The following is a 21,354-nucleotide window of genomic DNA, read 5'->3' on the forward strand; positions in this document are numbered from 1 at the left end:
TTAATTAATAACAAACAAAATTAATAAATAAAAAGTTAAAAAAGCACTATACCTTGAACCACTGTGCGAAATAGGAAGCCGAAGCGGGAGCTTTTGAGAATGCAAAGGAAAAGTGCAGAAATATAGATAAGACGGGGAAGAAGCAGAGCTGAGCTATGCTTGGAATTGAATTTAGACAAATTATTAATTCGCCTCCAAATATACCACAGCACTCGCGAAGCGATACGGTTTAGGTTAAAAATTAATATTCTCAATAGATTCACAAGTAAGTAAACACCGGTTTACCAATATTTATGATAAAGACAGTGCGTACCAAAAAAACACGACCGTTCGCTTAAGAGGAGAAGAGAGAAGTGAAGAGAGATTTTCTAGGCCTGGTAATGGTCTGGTAATGTGGTCTGGTCACGGTCTGGTAATGTGAGCATATCCATTGTATTGGACCACCATACCAAGTTTATTTTTCTAAAAGCAGTGAAGAAGTTGTCCCCGTTGTCCAAACTTTTGGCGTGCCAGAGTCGGTGGTTTTAGATAATGGCACCCAGTTCAAAGAAAAAGCATTTAAAGGTTTGATGGAGAGGATAATGATATCAAGTACCAAGTTTTTACGGCTCTGTATTTGCCACTTGCAAACGCGTCTCAACGAGTGAATCGCAGCGATTCGGTCTTACGTTAAGACAGACCAAAATAATTGAAATGAGCATCTTAGCGACATCAGTTGTTCCTTGAGGACGGGAATAGATACGGGGCTGTCCCGTTTATGATTCCTAAAAATATATATGTTTAAACAAAACATTGTAACGAACTGTTTTCTTTGCTTCCGCTCGCCACAATATGCCGCGGCTAGCTCACAGAGTCTGCGGGTTAGTTCCACCGAATTTATAGTTCAACGTGATTGCCCGAGCCCAGAAATAATACAAATAGCTTTTATTTTATGCAGTCTCTTTATTTGCTGCTCCTTCTGTTTTCAATGATGGTTTAACCGGGTTTCCGAGAACGGGCCCCACTCCGAATATTCGTGACCCTTGCTGCCTCCTTTGGCCGTCCTGATGGTCTGCTCCGTTGCTGGTGCTTCCGTCGTTGCTCTCGTTGCCGGGGGTTCCTCTTTGGTTTTCTGTCGTCGAGCCTTCCACCTCTTTGACTTGGTCTAGTCAGGACTTCGGCTGCGCACTGAAAGGCTTCCACTAAGTTGCCGGGGATACCGCGCCTACGCGCTGTACCGCCGGGCTCGGGAGTTGGCGGGCTGTAGCCTCCGCTACACCAGGAGAACGCCGTGCTTTGCGCGCCAGCGAGTCTGGTTTGGGAGATAGCTACTGACTGTCGCCTCTGCAACACCAGGGAGACACGCCGTGCATGCGCACCGGCGGACCTGGTTCGGAGTTTGCTGCCTACAGTCGGCTCCGCTACGCCAGAAAAACGCCGTGCTTTTCGCACCGGCGAGTCCGGTTTGGGAGATGGCTACTGATGGTCGCCTCCGCAACGCCAGGAAGACAAGCCGTGCATGCGCACCAGCGGCCCCGGTTCAAAGTTTGCTGCCTACAGCCGGCTCCTCTACGCCAGGAAAAACCGCCGTGCTTTTCGCACCGCGGGCCTGGATTGGGAGTCGCCGAAGTCTTGTCAGTCCCGACGGGGTCGGAAGTCGCCTGTCCAGGACCGTATGTCACGTCTCCCTTTGGCCGGGTGACCACCGCGCGTACGCGTCAATGGGCCCGGATCAAGAGCTGCTCGGTGGGTGATCGGCACTTCCCCGATCGCGTTTCTAAATGTGCGCGAGTTCTCGAGTCGGCTTATACGTGCCTTGCAGGACCACGCCTGTTGGTTGCGAGTCAGGAATCCGTGTGGCGTGCGCCAGACTTAGTCTTTCCTCACTTCCTGGCAAGGCTACCTGTTTTGACCGGGAATGGCCCAACTCGACTCTGATACCCTATAGCTGTCGAGGAAACCGACCGACACCGATCCTTTCTCGTTCTGTCTTTAGCGTCTTTTGGAGCAAACCGGGCTCGGGATCCTGAGTTGGCCTGTCCTTTCCGTTGCAGGTCCACGCCTGTTGGTTGTGAGTCAGGAGTCAGAGAGCGGCGTGCGCCAGACTTGTCCTTCCCTCACTTCCTTGCAAGGCTACCTGCCGGGGCCAGGAACCGGTCCAACTCGTCTCCTGTCGCCTAGGTCTTTCCAAGGAACTGTCCCAGTACAGATCCTTTCTCGTCTTGCTCGTTCTCCTTGCGTTTGGCTGTTGGACTCTCCAAAGGCGGTCCTTCAACTCAAACAAAACCGAATCCTTTTTAGAAACGCTCTAACACTTGAATGGCGGACTCTCCACAGGCGGTCCTCCAACTCAACGCAACAAGCTTCCTAAAAAGACTCGTCCCGAGCCGCTCCAATGGGCCTCCTTTTATACTGACTGGAGCGCCCGTTAATCCTCCTGGATTCTGCTCCACAGATCACGCCACTTTCCCTTTGGCGGGCTGCCGTTACTCCTGCTTCCAATATCACGCCACTTTCCCGCTGGCCGGCGGCCGTTACTCCTGCTTCCAATTTCACGCCACTTTCCCGCTGGCAGGTGGCCGGCCATGCGGCCGTTGCCCTTTCCTTTCGGCCGCTGACCCCTGCTGTTGCTATGCGATGCGCCGCTGGCCTCCTTCGCCTCCCCGTTGCTCCTTGCTCCTTTGCTGCTACTAGTCTTGTCGCACATTCTGAACACAGCTGCGCGGTGGGCTCATGTCCTCACCGTTGCCTCGGAAACCGTTACGTTCCACGTTGACTCCGTCTTCCCCCTCGATGATGGAGCTCTGCCCCTCACCGCCCTCACTGCCTTTCCATTCGTCCACTGGTGCTCCGGGAACCGTTACGTTCCACGTTGATTCCGTCTTTGCACTCGATGGTGGAACCCTGCCCCTCCCCGCTCGTATTGGTCCTTGGGGTATCTCCTGCGGCCACCTAATGATTGGCCGGTGCTGCTCACGCCCTGTCGCCGCTCTCGCGCCTCCCCTTCTCGCGCGCCTTATTCATAAATTTTTTTTTTTTTTTTTTTTTTTTTTAACGTTGCTTTTATTTCTTGAATCTTCTCTTTGCGAGACTAACAAGAGGTGTATCAAATCTTATATTTTTAACTGAACTAACAGTCATATTGACTGATACGGAGTTAGACGGCCCTAAAAATCGATTGCTGGGTTGGGAGGTCGTTGCGTCTAAGGCGGGATACGCTAGAAACCCGAGTCAATCCCCGAGCGAGAAAATTTGGGTGCGAAGACAGTTTTTCTTTGTATGACTCTTTTTGCTTCTGGATTTCGTCTTTCACTGCGAGGATGCCCAGATCCCGGTGGATGTTTTCGTTGCGAACATACCAAGGTGCCCCTGTGATAGTTCTCCGGATTTTTGATTGTGCGCGCTGTATGATGTCTATGTTGCTGCTGCTCACGTTCCCCCACAGCTGGGAGCCATACGTCCAGATTGGCTTTAGGACTGAATTGTACAGTAGTAACTTGTAGTCCAGGCACAGTGGCGATCGTGAGTTTATGATCCAGTGGAGGCTGCTGGCTTTCAGTTTTAGATGCATCTTTTTGCATTCGATGTGCTTACGCCAGGTAAGTCGTCTATCAAGGTGAACGCCAAGGTACGTTACGTCGTTAGCTTGAGGGATCTGCATACCGTTTAGTAAAAGCGGAGGGCATGTTTGTCTATTAAGAGTAAACGTTATATGTTACACTTTTGTTCGTTTATTTTAATGCGCCGTCGGACAGCCACCTTTCCACTATTGTGAGATGATTAGCCAGTTGGGTTGTTGCCTGCGTTGGGCATCTGGAGCGACTAAGAATAGCGGTATCATCGGCGAACGTTGACGTTGTTAGTTGTGCGCTCGTTTATTCATAAATAAATGTAAAATTTTTTCTGAAGTATTAAAAAATATAATACAACAAATAATATAATTTCACCTAATAACGAATACCCGGGTTTTTTTTTGCTAGAATGCGTGACAAAATAGAAAAATCATAAATTGTGCACGCACACATGCACCCGTGTATGTGAATATGTGACACACATGCATACAAAGATCAATCGAGGCGCAGACCAACCTTTTTCATGGTGGTCCTTTCGACAGGCCATGCACTCATTTAATAAATTTCCAATTTTTTTATGAAGAAGCGGGGATCTTACGGGGAGAGGAAAGCGTTAAGGGAACGCACCCCTTAGCCGACGAGATCTACACCGGCAATTGCGGGCACTTCGACTCTAACCCTATTTTTCAGATGCAAGAGCTTCGCGGCATTTTTACGATCTTCTGAGAGCTAGAACCAAAGATTATACCTTATGGATGAGAAATCGGGACCAAAAGGGTCAACTTTTAGTCTCCGAGCTTCTTGATGAAGGGGGGAACGCAACGGATTCTATTTTTAGAACTCTTTTCATGTATGTGTAAAAAATGTTTTGTATGCATGCGTCACTGCCCGCACGACGGGTAAAAGTATTTTTGTTTCCAAATGTCAATTCCTGTCGATTTTGGCTTCTGCTGAATGAGCAAGAGGACAATAGGGGTCGTATTTATCACTGAACAAATAACTGCCTGGTGTATCATTTTACCACTCGGCTATCCATAACTCGTTGTCACGCGAAAAATTTCCTAAACTTATCCTGTTTGCTCTGGGGAACCAGCCATTGGAACACTATTGTTTCTATGAACTGTCCCATCTATGTACTGCATAATCCTTGCTATGACTTTGTAAACCACATATTCAACGTAAGTTATAGGGACGACTTACAGAGAAAAAATATTTTTAGTTTTTGATTCGCAATTATATCACCCCCATTTATATATTGTTATTGTTTAGTGTTCTTTTCCATCTGTTTCAAAAAATAAATAAAATGTATTAATTTTAATATTTTACAATGCAGGAAGGTGTATTAAAAATACTTTTTTTATTAGTCTATTTAAAATTACGTAGAAGATACAAGTTTGTAATGTAATTAATTAAAAGTAAGAATTTGCGATCTAGGAAACATTTCAGTTTAGAATTACCCAAGTATATTAATTAGGAATTTCTTTTTGACGTGCGAAAATATGTACATATATATGTATATGTTAGTAGTGAAAACTTTCCATGACGCCTGTCAGTAGATTTTGACTAAAAGTATATCTAAAAAATGTTTGGAAAATGAAAAACAATTTTGTTGAAGATTCTTTACCAACCAATAAACTAGCTGCATATACATATTTACCAGAAAGTTACAAGTACAAATAAAAAGCATTGATTTACTTGTACGTGCATATTTACATACATATGTATGTTATACATATTTACAAAACAACATTGCTATGGTCAACAGTGTTATGATTGTATGGCCTTACATACATACATATGAACGTATGCATGTATTTATATTAATGATTTTGAAAAGTGAACATAACTCTGGCACTTTTCTTGCATATGAACGTATATACATATGAACGTATGCATGTATTTATATTAATGATTTTGAAAAGTGAACATAACTCTGGCACTTTTCTTGCATGCTTACATACATACGTATGTGCATACTTCAAACAAAAAGTGCCGCCCACCTAAACAGACTTTTGCTGTAAGCACACACACAAGGGCCACTCTAATTTTGTTTTAGTGCGTTTTTTGCCGTCAAAAGTTGACTACGCTTTCCTGAAATATATCCTATTCACTGTGCATAATCAGTGCAAAATCATTTAATCGTTAGAGTATGCATGCACAAGCCTCTTGCACCAAAAGAAACTTAAAAGAAATCGACGTTTTAAGTGATTCCGACTGAAATACATAACCTCTTCCTATCGTAGTATATTGGTTTTTAATGATTCGTAAAAATATATATGTATATACAAAACATTTTTCTGCTGACACTTAATCTTATTCCTAAATAAATGTAAAATTTTTAATGAAATATTAGAAAATAGAATATAAAAATAATATAATTTCTTTGGTAATTTCACCCAGTACCCGGTTTTTTTTGGGTAGCAAGCCTGAAAAGTTAGAAAATCAAAAAAATTTTTTTTTTTTTTGATGTAACATTTGAAAGTTTTATTTACAATCTGTCCACAGTTAGGGACAATAGTTAAATTATTTAAGTGAACCTTGACAATAGGAGTTTGATAAATACAAGCTTAAATCTAAAAAGTTTATTTAGTAGTGGTGCTGCTGTCCAGCAAATTGGTGGCACATGTGTTGGGATGTCGTGTTAGTCTGTCCTTGTATTTAGCGGCGAATCTTCTAACTTCAGCGCTGTAGGGATTCCCAGTTGAGCATGAATAGTCAAATTGTCATGGTAAGGATGAGCCCCTGACAGCGTCCAATATGTGACACGCATAAATTTTTTTTTTTTTTTTTTATCAATCAATCAATAGTTATATTTAAAATCTGTCGGAAGTTATGGACAATAATTAAATTGTATAATGGGACCTTAACTTAATGAAATATTGAGTAGTACAATGTTTGCTTATCCTAGGAAACTAATTTTAACAGTAGACCTTAGCGATAGAATTCAAGTTAATTATTGTCGGGCCCTTTAGTGGGCCTTGTTAGTTTTACAACTGCAGCTCAGTCCCGTTCGCCCGAGTGGCAGAGGTCCAGTGGGTGGGCCCGTTTCAGCCTCCTTGTGGTGTAGCTGTTGTCCAGAAGATTGATGGCCTCAGGGTTAGGATGTCGGTCCAGCCTTACCACGTACCTATTGGCGAATCGCTGAACTTCTTCGCTCACATATGGGACTCTCAGTTGGGCGTGGATTGTCGCATTGTCGTGGAACGGATGAGCTCCAGTTAAAGTTCTTAGGGCCTTGTTTTGGGCGATCTGAATGATCCTTCGGTGACACGCATAAATATAAAGATCAATCGAAGCCCAGACCAACTTTCTTCATGGTGCTCCTTTATGGGGAAAAATTTCAACGGGATGAGAAAAAGTACAGTTTGGCTCTGGTATGAACTGGGATTATTAATTTCGCACAAAAATTAACAAAATGGACTTTTGAAATTTTTTATTTTTTAATTGCCTTTTTTCAGCCAAAAATTAAGTTGAAAAGTAAAGAAGATCTTCACCGATTTGATTTATCCTAGTTCATATCGTAGTTCGAGAAAAACGCTTTTAAAGTTTTGAGGCTGCTCTCGCCATCTTCCAGAGTTTTTGAAATTTTAAAGGAACATTCTTGAATAGTTATAAGTTCGAATTAAATAAAAAAAAATCGATTTTTTGAAACCGAGAATGGGGGGTTGCCCCTTAAGAGACTGAAAAACAGAAAACATTCAATCATTATATGAGCATAAATGGACCCATCCAGAGGCGAGCATTTTGGCGAACATGCTCGCCTACTTGAATTTCATTTGCCCATCAACTAGAGCCAACATGTTCACGAAAATCATTTTTAAATAAACATTCAAGCAATCAAGCTCTGTAGTTGTGCTGATGGAAATAATTTTTTGCTTTGAAAAAAAGAAATAAATATAATTTTTATTAATTTCATAAATTATTTACTCATTTCGGGCTCAAGCACTTGTTATCGGTATTAAACGTTTTCTCAAATGATGTTCGTGCCAACGTTGCCATCCATTGGCGAGCATGTTGTTGAGCATGTTGTTGCCAACGTAGACAAAATAGAATGATTTAAATTTCATTCGAGTATTTTGGCAAACAAAAATTTGACGACGAACACCATCATCCACGGAAAAAATTTGTGCGAGCACAACATGCTCGTCTGTAGGTGGGCCCTTTAAGATGAACGAAAGATGAGCGTTAGAAAGAGAGTAAGATCTCTCTCTGGAGCCTGCTGGGGCCTGTCGCAAGAAATTTTTGCGTCCATTTTCGTTGTATGAAAAGGGGTAGTCTATATGCTGTATGCGGTATTAAAACATTTTCCAAAAAACATTTCCATTTTCCTTTTGGTTCCGATTCGGTTCCAGTGACTTTGCATTTCCCATATGAAAAAGCAATTCCAACAAAAAAGAAGCAATGGGTTTTGGGCACTCCTGGTATAAAGTACTTCTATGTTGTCACCCTAAAAATTTTAAAGTGGTAAATTTGTCTCGTATTTTTTTTTTTCGTGATCTTACACTAGCTAGTGCTAGTGCATAGATAGCAATTCTGCATTAATCACAAAGCTTGGAGGCCCAACCGACCGAGAGGGCGCTGCGGCTTGAATCGCAAGAACCGAGTTATTAGGTGAATAGATATTGAAAAAAAAATTTTTTTAACCATTGTAGTTCGAGCATAAGAAGAAGAAGGTTGTGTCGTGCATTCGTCGAACTACAATGTATAAGGACTAGATGAATAAAGTTTCTAGTCCTTCTATTAGTCCTTTAATATTGAAATTTAAGCGTGTTAGTAAATGCTGGCTATCTACATCACCTTTAATAAGTTTTTAGGCAGAGTCAGCTACAATACGAACGAAGATAAAGAGTTGCATCCCAGTTAAAACCTTTAGGAGCCAATATTAATAAATTCTTTTGTACAGATTCTATGCGGTCTTAATGTACTCCATATTAGGGACTTCAGACACATGAAACGAACTCCAGTATGGGACGTACCAAAGAATAAAATAAACTTTCAGTAATGTAGAGCTTGTTAAATTCTAAAACCAAAGATTATAAAGTACATAGATGGGACATATCATAGAAACAAAAAATTTTGCTTTTCATATTGAGGAATCTAGTCCCGCAATGTTTTGTCAAATCAAAGCTTTAGTTATGAAGAGATAAGAAAGGATTAGGATTATGAATTTGCACTTGTTTTGCTAACACTTATGCTGCTTCCTAATCCTTCCTTATCTCTTTCCTTATACACATTGCAGGTTCATCATATAGTATAATTTCAAATCATATAAGCATAATATAATCAAACCGAACAACATATTTAAGGGGTCACGCCACCCTGAAATTTTCAAAAAATCGATTTTTTTACTTAATTTAAAAGACTATATTCTTACGCGTATTTTAAGACGTCCCCGAAGACAATATCTTGATAATTATGGAAGTTATGTTTATTTGAAGTCGGCACGGCAGGAGTGCACCTAAGACACTTCTTTTTCTTCTTTTGCGTTTTTCTCAAAACCACTTTTTTCAAGACGGTGGGCATGATAACTCAAAAACTGTTCAACCGATTGACTTGAAATTTGAAACACTTCTTCTTACATAGATTTTCCACAGAGTGACGTAGGATTTTTTCGATCCAATGGATAGAAATTTTTTTATGCAATTTTTAGTACGAAATTTTTTGTCCAAAGCATTGAGTCAAGTTTTGAAGTGCTCTCATTTGCGTAATTTTTTTTTTTTTCTAAAACGTCTACGTCACTCTGTTCCAAATTTATTACTTTTTAAAAAAAAATTTAGTTGACTTTTTTCTGATGAAAATTGACACGTGAATCATGCCCACCATCAAGGAGCACTCCGGAAAAACCCATGATCGCCGATGTTCATATCTCCGCCATTTTGAATTGAAAACAAATTTTTTTTTAGAATTTATAAATCTCATTTGTTGTATTAAATAGAAATAAAAGTGGAAAAATCCTATCTCAACTAGTTTAGTCACAAAAAATTTCTGAAAAACCGTCCCGTTTCCACGCGGTCAGGGTGGCGTAACCCCTTAAACAAAATTATGCACCTTCGACTTATTATGCAATAACATAGAAACACTCATGGACGTTTTAAAGACCTACTACCCATCAAGTTGGACAAATGAGTTTTCAGTTGACTTAGGAGAAAAGCAAAATAATACCGATGTGTGCTTTTTGATTTCGGTAGATTTCGTTCTGACAAGTGAGTCAATGACGGGGGGACATATGAGTAAAATTTTGAAAAAATCGACACATTTTTTTTTTTGCTTAAAAAATTCTTTCCGGCTTTAAAAAAAACATACCATAAAATAGAGTCCAACAAAAATGTCTAAGAGTCAAAATTTTCCATTCTGCGGCTTTGCCTTACAGGTATATCCTACAGTACTTAAAACTTTAAACGCGTTTTTCTCGAAACCATTTTTTTGAAACTGCCGGACACATAACTCGAACAAATCTTAACCGATCGATCTGACAGTAACATTTTTGTACATATAGCTATATTCAAAATATTTAACCTTTATCTATCGACACTATATATCGTATTTTTTTTATGCTTATTTTTTTTTATCAACAATTTTGTGACGTTTTATTTGTGAAAATTTGAACTTTTTTTCAATCACTAACCATTTTGCAAAAAAAAAAATATATCGCAAAAATCATACGTGAGTCGATAGCTGTTAATGTATAGAAACTGAACTGAAAACTGTCCGGCCATGGACCCCCTTTAACAAAAATGGGCCTACGAAGAAATGCTGCACAGCCGCTATTGTGTTTTCGATTTATTCGAGAAAAAAAATTATTTTGTACTTCGCATCTAATATTATAAAACCCAATTTAAAAATTTTCGATTGGCTTGTTCATTTTGCCAAAAAAAATTCCAGAAAATCCGCTTGTTTTCCCCACTTACTCTGTTGTTTCTCCTTAATGAATACTTTGTTTATAAGTATAATAGAAAATATATTGCTAAGAGAAATGCACCTGTAACAAAATTACGTTCACAACGGGGTATTTAGTACATATTAATTCTTTAATTTTAAAGTACTTCCCATATAGTTATTTTTTTTACATTTGGCAAGTTGAGTCAAATATAACGGTTTGATTTTCCAGGGCTTACAAAAAAATAAAGAAAATACACCTACTTAAAACAGGTTTCCCGTAATAATCAACTTTTAAATCTTTTTTTTGCACTTTAAGGCCTTAAAAATATTTCTGCCAGCTCAGTTATTATCTATTCATTACATAGTTCCACTTTGTTAATAGTTCGGCATCCAGAGTCTGGATTTCAGACTTTTCAATTAAAAATTGAGACAAACTTGATCTATTAAGTACACAAGTCGGCAAAACTATTTTGACACAATAACTAAATTTCACAATAACTTTGTAACTTCATAAATATTTAAGAAAAATTGTTCAATAAGTTTGGTATATACATAGTTATAGTATGCATATTAGTTAAATTTAATAATACAGAATGGTACATGAGTGCATTGTTGGTTAAAGAAAAATTACTTTTTTACAAATTGCCAGTGGCATAAGTATTTTGAAAATTTATTTAAATGTCTTTAGGGGTTACATACAGTTGTACCGCGCAAAAAAATTAAATTTTATCGCTTTTTTTTGACACCATAGAAAATATTTACTAAAAATGTTTTACCGACGTTGTATATTACAGGTTTCTGGGTACTTATTTAAATTTTTTCATAACAAAATTGTAAAAATTAAAAATGTTATAGTCAAATTCCAAGACTGTTTTTTTCGATGGTGTCTTGCGGTGGACATCATATCCCGATAACGGTTCATCCGAAATCAATTCTACAAAATTTCGTTAGTATATTGTATTGCCTAGTCCGTGAACAAAGGATATGTAAAAATTTTGATAAAAAAAAAAATGGCAACGGTTTTAAAAAAAAAAAAATATACTTTTTCAAGGTATAAGATTTTTAATTTTAATTCTCTAAAACAGGAAAAAAAATAATTTAAAATCCTTCGTTTACGGACTAGCTATTATCATAATAAATAAGTGGTCAAAATTTGTTGATCGGATTAATAGTTTTTTAGTAATCGTGTCCAGCGTAAAGGTAATTTCGAAAAAACAAGATTCTGAGATAATCGCGTTTAAAGTTTCAAATTTGTTTAAGTTTGATGTATAAATAGCTACAACTTCGGTTCTAATAGGCCGATCGTTTTGAATTTTGTGAGAGTATTCTCAACAGTATATACTTAACGAATATGCAATAAAAAAAATCGATTTTTTCATCTATCACAACTGTATATAACCCCTTAAAATTATAAAAACTTAAATGACGACTAAAAAAAATTAATAACAAATTAATAGAAAATGTATCCACCCTTAGCATTTATAACTTTTTGGAGACGTCTTGGTACTGACTGTACCAAACTGGAATATCCTTCCATAGAGATTTTATCTCTAAAATCGTATCTCGATTTCTAGTCAAGTTTGCGCTCCTCTTTTATTTTTTAAATATGACCAAAGGGTTTCTATTATGTTGAGATCTGGACTGTGGGATTTGTTCCAACATCATTCAAATATTGTGTAATTATTTTGGCTTTATGGCACGGGGCGTTGTCCTGTTAAAAATCACCAATATTTTGGTGGGAGAATTTTTTTCCCCTTTTTGCACAATGTTGGGACACTGAAAATTATAATTATAAAAACATTCACAAGGGGCTCAAAAAATCAAAATAATAAAAAAAGCATTTTATTATAGCAATTAAAAAAATCCCTTCATTTTACAACAGCTTATTATTATACTATGACAAATAATGCGGAGCTTCTTAAAAAAAATGTTCTGCGAAGAAGAAATTTATCGCTTCAGGTCGACCATTTTGGCAGAAACAGAAACAAGAATAAATTTCTTGCAGTGAAAAGTTTTCTGCACTCCAAAAACAAAATTCATTCGGATTAGCACGATTGAGGAGAATAGGAAAAATACCAAAAATTGTTATTGTAATTGCCCTTTGCTTATGCTGGTACCAACGAAGCTTATGGCGTGAGCAACGAACCTTAGGGCGTGAGCAGTCTCACACAACTTCGTATGCATGAGCATTTGCAAAAACAAATGAGCAGCGAGAGCAATGGGATCAGCACCACTGTGTTAGAGTATAAAGGACTTCCCCATCAATTTATCACCAGAAGGAAAAGCATGGTTATTGAGGACCTCTAAATACTTATCTTTATTCATGGTTCCATCAACATTAACTAAATCTCCCAAGCCAATGAGTGATGCGCTTCCCCAAAACGTTACGTACCCGCCTGAATGACTTGTCCTTTCACATACGGGTGCCACTTTTTTGCGATGTTGTTTCGGCAATCGAGCATAAATCTTTTTTTTTCGAGAAATGGAACCCATCACTCCAGAATGCTTCAGGCTGACCGACAAATTTTTTGGCAAATTCAAGGCGCTTTAACTTATTGCTTGGAGCTACTTGTGGTATGACTCTGGCAATATATGTTCCAAATTCGGCTTCCTTGAGACGTCTACAAACCGTTCTTTCACTGATATTCTTTTAATTTATTAGCAACTGATCAAGAAGTATGTAAAAAATTCTGTTTAAACTTTCTCAAAACAAAGGTATCAGCTTTGCTTGTTGTATTACGTGGTCGGCCACTACGCACAGTGGTCGATTTGGCCTGGCTAGCGGCATTTAATTATGATTTTCAAATTTAAATAAAAGTTAATTTAAGTTTACCTATCGATAGTATACACCTTGATTAGATGCTAATTGATGTTTTCTAAGCTTATCTATAAGCTGATAATCAGCTGTGAACTGTCAAAGTCAACATATGTTTCAGCAGTTGATATTTACAATTTTGGCGCCCTTTTACTTATTGGTTGCATATTTGAATAAATAGTGCAATTTACGATTATTCTAGTGCAAGTTTGGTTTTTAACAACTATTAAGGTATGTGCTACATAGAAAATCTGTGCTTGTGACGTGTCAGTATATGTGTTACTTATAAATTGTAGTGAATTTGGAGTGTATTAACAATGTGCGGAATAGAGCGCACACCAGTCTTTCGTGAAGGAGAACTTAACAAATTCACCTGAATTCACTCTGGTTGCAATTGTTTGTTAAAGTCTGAATTATTATCTGTCCGAAATGTCAAAAATGAAGTGCGTAGTCCTGCGTATCTAAAAGTTATTTCACTTTTTAGGAAGAATGTCAGTGTCGAAGCGAGCACTTTTCTTAGTATGGCACGGCGAAGCCGTTACAATCAAATATGATTGTAAAAATAGTAGTTTCAATAGTGGGCTTCTCCAGTAGTGGAAGAAATACGATATAAATAAGGCAGCTTTTGAAAAAAGGAATAATCAAAGGCTAGACACGGCTCAGGTGTTGATGGAAAGATCATCATTTAGAAATGTTGGACGCCCAGAGAAAAGTATTTCAAAGTGATGCAGAATAACTCAAATCAACAAACTATCAGGCATTTCAGAGAAAGTCTCGACGTTGCATTGTTGTTGGCTGCAAGTAGCCGCTTGTATAAGGACGGAAATACATCAAGAATTGTGTCGAAGCTGAACGCTGACGAGGAGCTTACCGGGGATATTATAAGAACTGGAAGTACGGCCGGTACTGAAAGTACTAACAATGGAAACACTACACGAAGATTTTTTCCAAATTTAGCGGCGCGCATAAAATGAGTAACCAAATTTTAATTATTTAAAATAATTAATTAGTCCAAATTTTACTTAATTTGGACATTACTTAAACACCAATGCGTTCGGCTCGTACGCTATGGAAACTGCCGAAATTTTTATACCCTTGCAGAGGGTATTATAATTTTGGTCAAAAGTGTGCAACGCAGTGAAGGAGACATCTCCGACCCTATAAAGTATATATATTCTTGATCAGGATCACCTCCTGAGTTGATATGAGCATGTCCGTCTGTCCGTCTGTCCGTCTGTCTGTCCGTCTGTCTGTTTCTACGCAAACTAGTCTCTCAGTTTTAAAGCTATCGTCTTGAAACTTTGCACACACCCTTCTTTCCTTTGCACGCAGTATATAAGTCGGAACGGCCCGGATCGGCCGACTATATCCTATAGCTGCCATATAACTGATTGATCGGAAATGGTATAACTTTGGTGTTTTTAGAGTTAGTGAGTTCAAATTTGACATGAGAGCTATTTTTGGCAAAATAATACGACATGCCAAATTTCGTAAGGATCGGCCGACTATATCCTATAGCTTCCATATAACTGAACGATCGGAAATGACCCAACTTTCGTGTTTTTGAAGATAGAAAGCTGGAACTTGGTACAGATTATATATTTGGTCAGTTGATCCGACCTACCAAATTTCATTAGGATCGGCCGACTATATCCTATAGCTGCCATATAACTGAACGATCGGAAATGGTACTTGGTAGAAATATCAACTTTCGTATTTTTGAAGATAGAAGTTTGGGATTTTTTTTAGATTTTGTATTGTAAAATATTGGATTATATATTCCTATTCCCATAAGGATCGGCCAACTATATCCGATGTTTGCGATATATATCCGGTTTTAACTGCAAGGGTATATAAACTTCGGCTCCGCCCGAAGTTAGCTTTCCTTTCTTGTTTTTAATAAATACCCTTGGTTTGACATTAACAGAATTTTCTGTTAACAGAATTTTACTTTTTTTTTTGTATAATGTATATAAAATTTTTTTATATAATTTATATGTTTCTTATTTGCTTCTTGCATAATATAAGTTATAATTCTATTTCTTACTCTTTTTCTTTAGAATACAAAAAATTTAATAAAAGTCTTTTTTTAAATATAAAAAAAAAATTTAAAAAAAAACACTATAAATTTCATTTTTATCCACATAATGCAAAATTGAGTAACAAACTGAAAATAAAAAACCGATTGAAGATATCTCTAATATTTCAGAAGTTATTAATTTAATGCCGCTAGCGGGACCGAATCGACCACTGTGCTGGTTGAAACTTTGCGCCCATCCTTCCTTGCTTTGCACGCAGTGCAAAGTGCTCGCAGTTTCTATATATTATAGCTGCCATATAGCTGAACGATCGGAAATGACCCAACTTTTGTCTTTTTGAAGATGGAAAGTTGGAACTTTGTACAGATTCTATTTGTGGTTAGTTGATCCGTCCTACTTAATTTCAAAACGATCGGCCGACTATATCCTATAGCTGCCATATAACTGAACGATCGGAAATGGTATTTGGTAGAAATACCATATTTGGTATTTTTGAAGATAGAAGCTTGGGACTTTTTTGTAGCTTTATTGTAATAAATTGGTTATATTATGATATTCTCTTAAGGATCGACCAACTATATCCCATGTTTCCGGTTTTATCTTCAAGGGTATATCAACTTCGGCTCTCCCGAAGTTAGCTCTCCTTTCTTGTTTTCAGTGTTTTAATCTTCTAATAAAATCGTTTTTTTTTTTTGTATTTGCAGCCTGGATATAACTTGCTTTTTTGACACAGGAATTCAAGAATGACTGATATTAGTCTATTTGCTCCAAACAAATTTTTGAAAACAGAGCAATCAAGAACAAAGATATTATTAACGGTTACATGCAGAGGATTTTTTTTATTAAAAACTACATGCACAGAAAAAATAAAAAACAAAACATGTATATAAAATATTTAAATACACAGAATTATACGCTTATCCCAGGTTTTAAAATATAAAACAGAAATAGAAAACGAAACCGGATTTCTTCTTTTGACACTCTATTCAAATATTTTACATAAATTAAAACGTAATAAATCATGAAATTACTGGAGAGTTCTCGTTTTGAGGCAATCAACAATGCACTTTCTATACAAACTAGCGGTATCACAATATTTGGACGCATTGAAAGTTACTCCTGGTACGTTGTTTATAAATGAAAGCCTTCAAAATATTTTACCTAATAAATATAAAATATTAAGCATGACGTTGATATTAAAGAGGTTATTTTCGTTGAATTTCCCATTACACTAACCGACATTTTTTATTTTTTTTCAACTCACGACTAATTTCCAGAAAAACAGGTTCCATCAATTTTATTTATCACGAATAACACCGTTTTTCACCGAAATGTAGAAAATAATAGATATATATTAAAGTAATAAATATGAAAAATAGTAAATTGACTTCCTACTGTTACTCCATTTTAACAATAGTTCAACAAGAAAGAAAAGCTTTGTAGTTTATGTTCTAATTTCCGACGAACCATTAATCATCTAAAGCAGTGGTCGGCACCCTAATACAATGATATGATTTTAACGCATTAGTATTAGTAACGAATAGCAGAAAGTAGGCTGTGAGCATGACGTTTTACATATGACGTTTATAGGGAAACATGATTGGACATCAATTCAGGAGGTAATCTTGGTCAAGACTACATATAAATATACATCTGTTTACTTTGTAGGGTCGGAGATAAATACTTTACTACGTTCCACACTTTTGACCAATACGATGCACTTTATACAATAAAAGAAAATTTGATAAAATTATTTTCTTAGGTGAACCTACCCGGTTTACCCAACTGATAGCAATGGTTATGCAAAAGGCAAAAAAAAATGGTGCTTTTTTCTAATGTCCTATAAATGAACCCATTACACCGGCCGACAAAATCGAATTTTGTATCGATAATCGCGGGGGGATATATTTATGTTTGATTACATGGGGGAAGGGGTGTAAAATCATGAAAAAATTTATTATGTAGTATAGGGACAGGCCCTAATGCCATCTGCACCAAAATATTTGGGCTCCCCAGAACCAACGGGTCCCTATGTTTTTCCTGAATTCGTTTCAGAATTCGGGTCGTCGAAAGGACAAATTATGTGTGTGGATTTGTAGCTTTTAGCCGGGGTGCGTAAAAAATAAAGTCGGAAATAAACAAATGCAATATTTAAAACAATTGACAAATGTTAATTATTTGTCCAATGCATCACAAAGACCACAAAAAAGGTTTTTAAAATCAATTTTCTGGTGTTAAGGGGCCACGCAGTTGCGTGGCCAAAAAAAGCAGCACCTATAAAATTTTCCTGCGAGGAGAACTTAAACTTAAACTAAATCGAAAATTTTTTTTTTCCATTAAGGGTCCCCCATTCTCGGTTTTAAAAAATCGATTTTTTTTTTAATTTAATTCGAACTTATAACTATTCAAGAATGTTCCCTGAAAATTTCAAGTAAAAATTTCAAAAACTCTTGAAGATATAGCCGATTTATGGTGGAAGCCTCAGGCGACGGCGAGAGCCGGCTCAAAACTTTAAACGCGTTTTTCTCGAAACAGTGTTTTTACGACTGGCGCATGAGGTTACTCAAAAACTATTAATCCAATCGGTTCCAAATTTTAACACGTTATTCTATACATATATAGCTCTCGTATGAACTAGGATAAATCAAATCGGTGAAGATCTTCTTTACTTTTCAACTCGATTTGTGCCTGAAAAAAATGGAAATTTTCAAAAAAAAATTTCAAAGGTCCGCCATTTTGTTAATTCTTGAGCGAAGCTAATAATCCTAGTTCATACGAGAGCCAAACATGTACTTTTTCTAATCCCGTTGGAATTTTTGGATTCAGATGTTCCAGTGAGCGGAAATCACATGCGCCGCCGAAAAGAAGGGCTTTTCTTTGATCACAAAAAACAACAAAAACAAAAAAAAAAAAAAATTCTGTGAAATGATTTTCTTCCTTTTTGTGTCTTAATATATGTAAGCACAGTTACAACCCTAAAAAATAATTTATGTTCATTTGCCAGCCCATTGAAAATCGTCAAAATTTAAAATCGAGAATGGGGGGGGGTCCCCTTAAAAAATTCTTTAGGGCAGAGGTCGGCACCCCAATACATTGATATGATTTTACCGCATTAGTGTTAGTAACGTATAGCAGAAAGTAGGCTTTGAGCATGACGTTTCACACATTTATTCTGTGTGTGTGTGGCAGAGCTCGGGCAGAGAAATTTCCTATGCCCCCGAGATAGGGCCTTGCCGACCTCTGCTTTAGGGTCTTAAAAATAACATATCAAAAGATAAAGTCCGGCCAAAGTGTCTAAGTGTCGAAATTTTCCATTCTGCGGCGATGCCTCACAGGTATATCCCACAGTACTTAAAACTTTAAACGCGTTTTTCTCGAAACCGCTTTTTTTGAGTTGACCGAACAGTGTTCGGCGAACACATAACTCGAACAACTCTTAACCTATTGATCTAAAATTTTTACGGTATACTCGAAATAACGATGTCTATCGACACACGTAGGATTTTTTTATTTTTTTTATTTTGCTTACTTTTTTTTATCAACAATTTTGTGACGTTTTTTGTTCGTGAAAATTGAAAATTTTCTTCAATCACTCACCATTTTGGAAAAAATCAATATATAGAAAAAATCCTACGTGTGTCGATAGCCGTTGATGTACAGAAACTAACCAAACTTGATTTTTTGTTTTAGATTAAAAATTAAGGACGTTTGGTGTTCGGCCATGGACCCCCTTTTAAAAAATAGGGCCTTCATTCATTCATCAAAATTTATTTGGCCAAAAAAAATTCCAGAAAATCAGCTTTTTTTTTTTAGTAAAAAGTAAAAGTCTTCCTATAAGATGATAATATCATGTCGATCATGTGAAAATATCTTAAAATTTCTCTTCTAAAGCCGTTGTATAAAAAGTCTTTAAGAAAATTTAGCTTTGCGGTGACCTCTTTTGTGCCGGTTTGGTATATCCAAAATCAAAAAATTTCTGAATGGCATCCAGGAAAGAAGTATCCAGCAGCATAGATAGAAGTCCTCACTCGAAGTGGTGCAAGTGGCATATTTTTATACCCTTGCAAATGGTATTATTGTTTTGGTCCAGAGTGTGCAACGCAGTGAAGCAGACATATCCGACCCTATAAAGTATATATATTCTTTATCAGGATCACCTCCTGAGTTGATATAAGCATGTCCGTCTGTCTGTTTCTACGCAAACTAGTCTCAGTTTTAAAGCTATCGACTTGAAACGTTGCTCACACCCTTATTTCCTTTGCACGCAGTGTATAAGTCGGAACGGCCTGGATCGGTCGACTTTATCCTATAGCTGCCATATAACTGATTGATCGGAAATGGTATAACTTTGGTGTTTTTAGAGTAAGAGAGTTCAAATTTTACATTTTTTTTTTTATTATCAATCATTCAAAAGTTACATTTAAAATCTGTCCGGAATTATGAACAATAATTAAATTTTTTAATGATACCTTAGCTTAATGGAATATTGAGTAATATGTTATAATGTACAAATATGATTTTTGCTTGTCCTACGAACTACTTTTAACTTTAATTTTTGTTTAAGCCTTGACGTTTCAATTAGAATTTTATGGTGAACCCTTTAGTGGGCGTGGATTAATCTAGAAATGCAGCTCAGTCCCATTCGTTCGAGTGGCAAAGGTCCAGTGGGTGAGTCCGTTTCAGCCTCCTAGTGGTGTTGCTGTTGTCTAACAGGTTGATGGCTTCAGGATTGGGATGTCGATCCAGTCGATCCACGTATCTGTTGGCGAATCGCTGAACTTCTGCTTTCACGGATGGGATTCCCAGTTGGGCGTGGATTGTTGCGTTATCGTGGTACAGGTGAGCTCCGGTTATAGCTCAAATTTTACATGAGAGCTACTTTTGGGAAAAACAATACGACATGCCAAATTTCGGCCGACATGACAAGGATCGGCCGGCTATATCTTATAGCTGCCATATAACTAAACGATCGGAAATGGTTTTTGGAAGAAATACCAACTTTGGTATTTTTGAAGATAGAAGTTTGGGACTTTTTTTTAGATTTTTTATTATAATGAATTGGGTCCGATGTTTGTATGTGGTTATATACTTCAAGGGTATATAAACTTCGGCTCGCCTGAAGTTAGCTTTTCTTTTTTATTTTTTGAGATAGCCTAGGCTAGATAGAGTTAAATCTTTTGATTTTGAACGGTTTCATATAATGAAAGTTGTCCCCATTTGCTTAATACAGGTTTCACCGCGAGACTCACCGCGATCGTTTGTGTTTTGGTTCGCCCATTGTTTTGCGCAGGGGTGTCCAAGCTCTGCATATGGAAGAGAAAACAAAAAATCACCAATACTTTGGTGCGAGAATTTTTTACCCATCCATGTGGGTGCACTAAAAAATAAAATTATGGTAACATTCACAAGGGGTTTAAAAAAATATTTTTAATATAGCAAATAAAAAAAGAGCCTCAATTTTTTACAACAGCTTATTATTATACTATGACAAATAATGCAAAACTTCTTAATTAAAAAAAAATATGTTTTGCGTAGGTGGACCATTTTGGCAGAAACAAAAACAAGAATGAATTTCTTGGAGTGAAAAGTTTTCGGCACTTCAACAACAAAATTCATTCGGATAAGCATGATTGAGGAGAATAGGAAAAACACGAAAAATTGTTATTGTAATTTCCCTTTGACTATGCTGGGAGCAACGAATCTTATGGCGTGAGCAACGAACCTTATAGCGTGAGCAGTCTCACAACTCCGTATGCATGCGAATTTGCAAAAAAAAAATGAGCAGCTAGAGCTATAGTATGGTATACTGATTGTATATACTGATAGTAAGCGTTGAAGTCGCAGGCTTGTTGAGCTGTGATGAGCTTGTCACTGTGTTTCGCTAGCTTGCCACTAGCTCGTCTGGGGGTTCAGGCTTTCGGTAGCCCATAAAAGATAAGGTTATAGAACATTGTGGCCCACAATAATCTCCACCTTCACAGCTCTTGCAGGAGTTTACCACCGTGGAACGTCTGGTCACGGATGTGTTAGTTCTGATGTACCCGATGCGGCAAGTTACTGCGCACAACAG

General features: G+C 37.4%; 1 protein-coding gene across 2 annotated transcripts in view; it reads left to right on the forward strand.

Moving 5' to 3' along the window:
* The first annotated feature begins 4,853 nt into the window (after window positions 1–4,853).
* Window positions 4,854–21,354, forward strand: part of Maf1 (repressor of RNA polymerase III transcription Maf1) — a 33,786-nt gene continuing 17,285 nt past the window's right edge. The window contains exons 1-2 of one of the 2 annotated variants that reach the window (XM_043213677.2): window positions 4,854–4,966; window positions 15,989–16,406. In XM_043213677.2, the coding sequence (XP_043069612.1) occupies window positions 16,306–16,406 (101 nt within the window). In that variant the 5' untranslated portion in view covers window positions 4,854–4,966; window positions 15,989–16,305. The remainder of the gene's footprint in view (window positions 4,967–15,988; window positions 16,407–21,354) is intronic. The other variant, XM_043213678.2, reaches the window with a different exon arrangement.

Source organism: Drosophila bipectinata, chromosome 2L (assembly GCF_030179905.1).
Source record: "Drosophila bipectinata strain 14024-0381.07 chromosome 2L, DbipHiC1v2, whole genome shotgun sequence".
NCBI lineage: Eukaryota > Metazoa > Arthropoda > Insecta > Diptera > Drosophilidae > Drosophila > Drosophila bipectinata.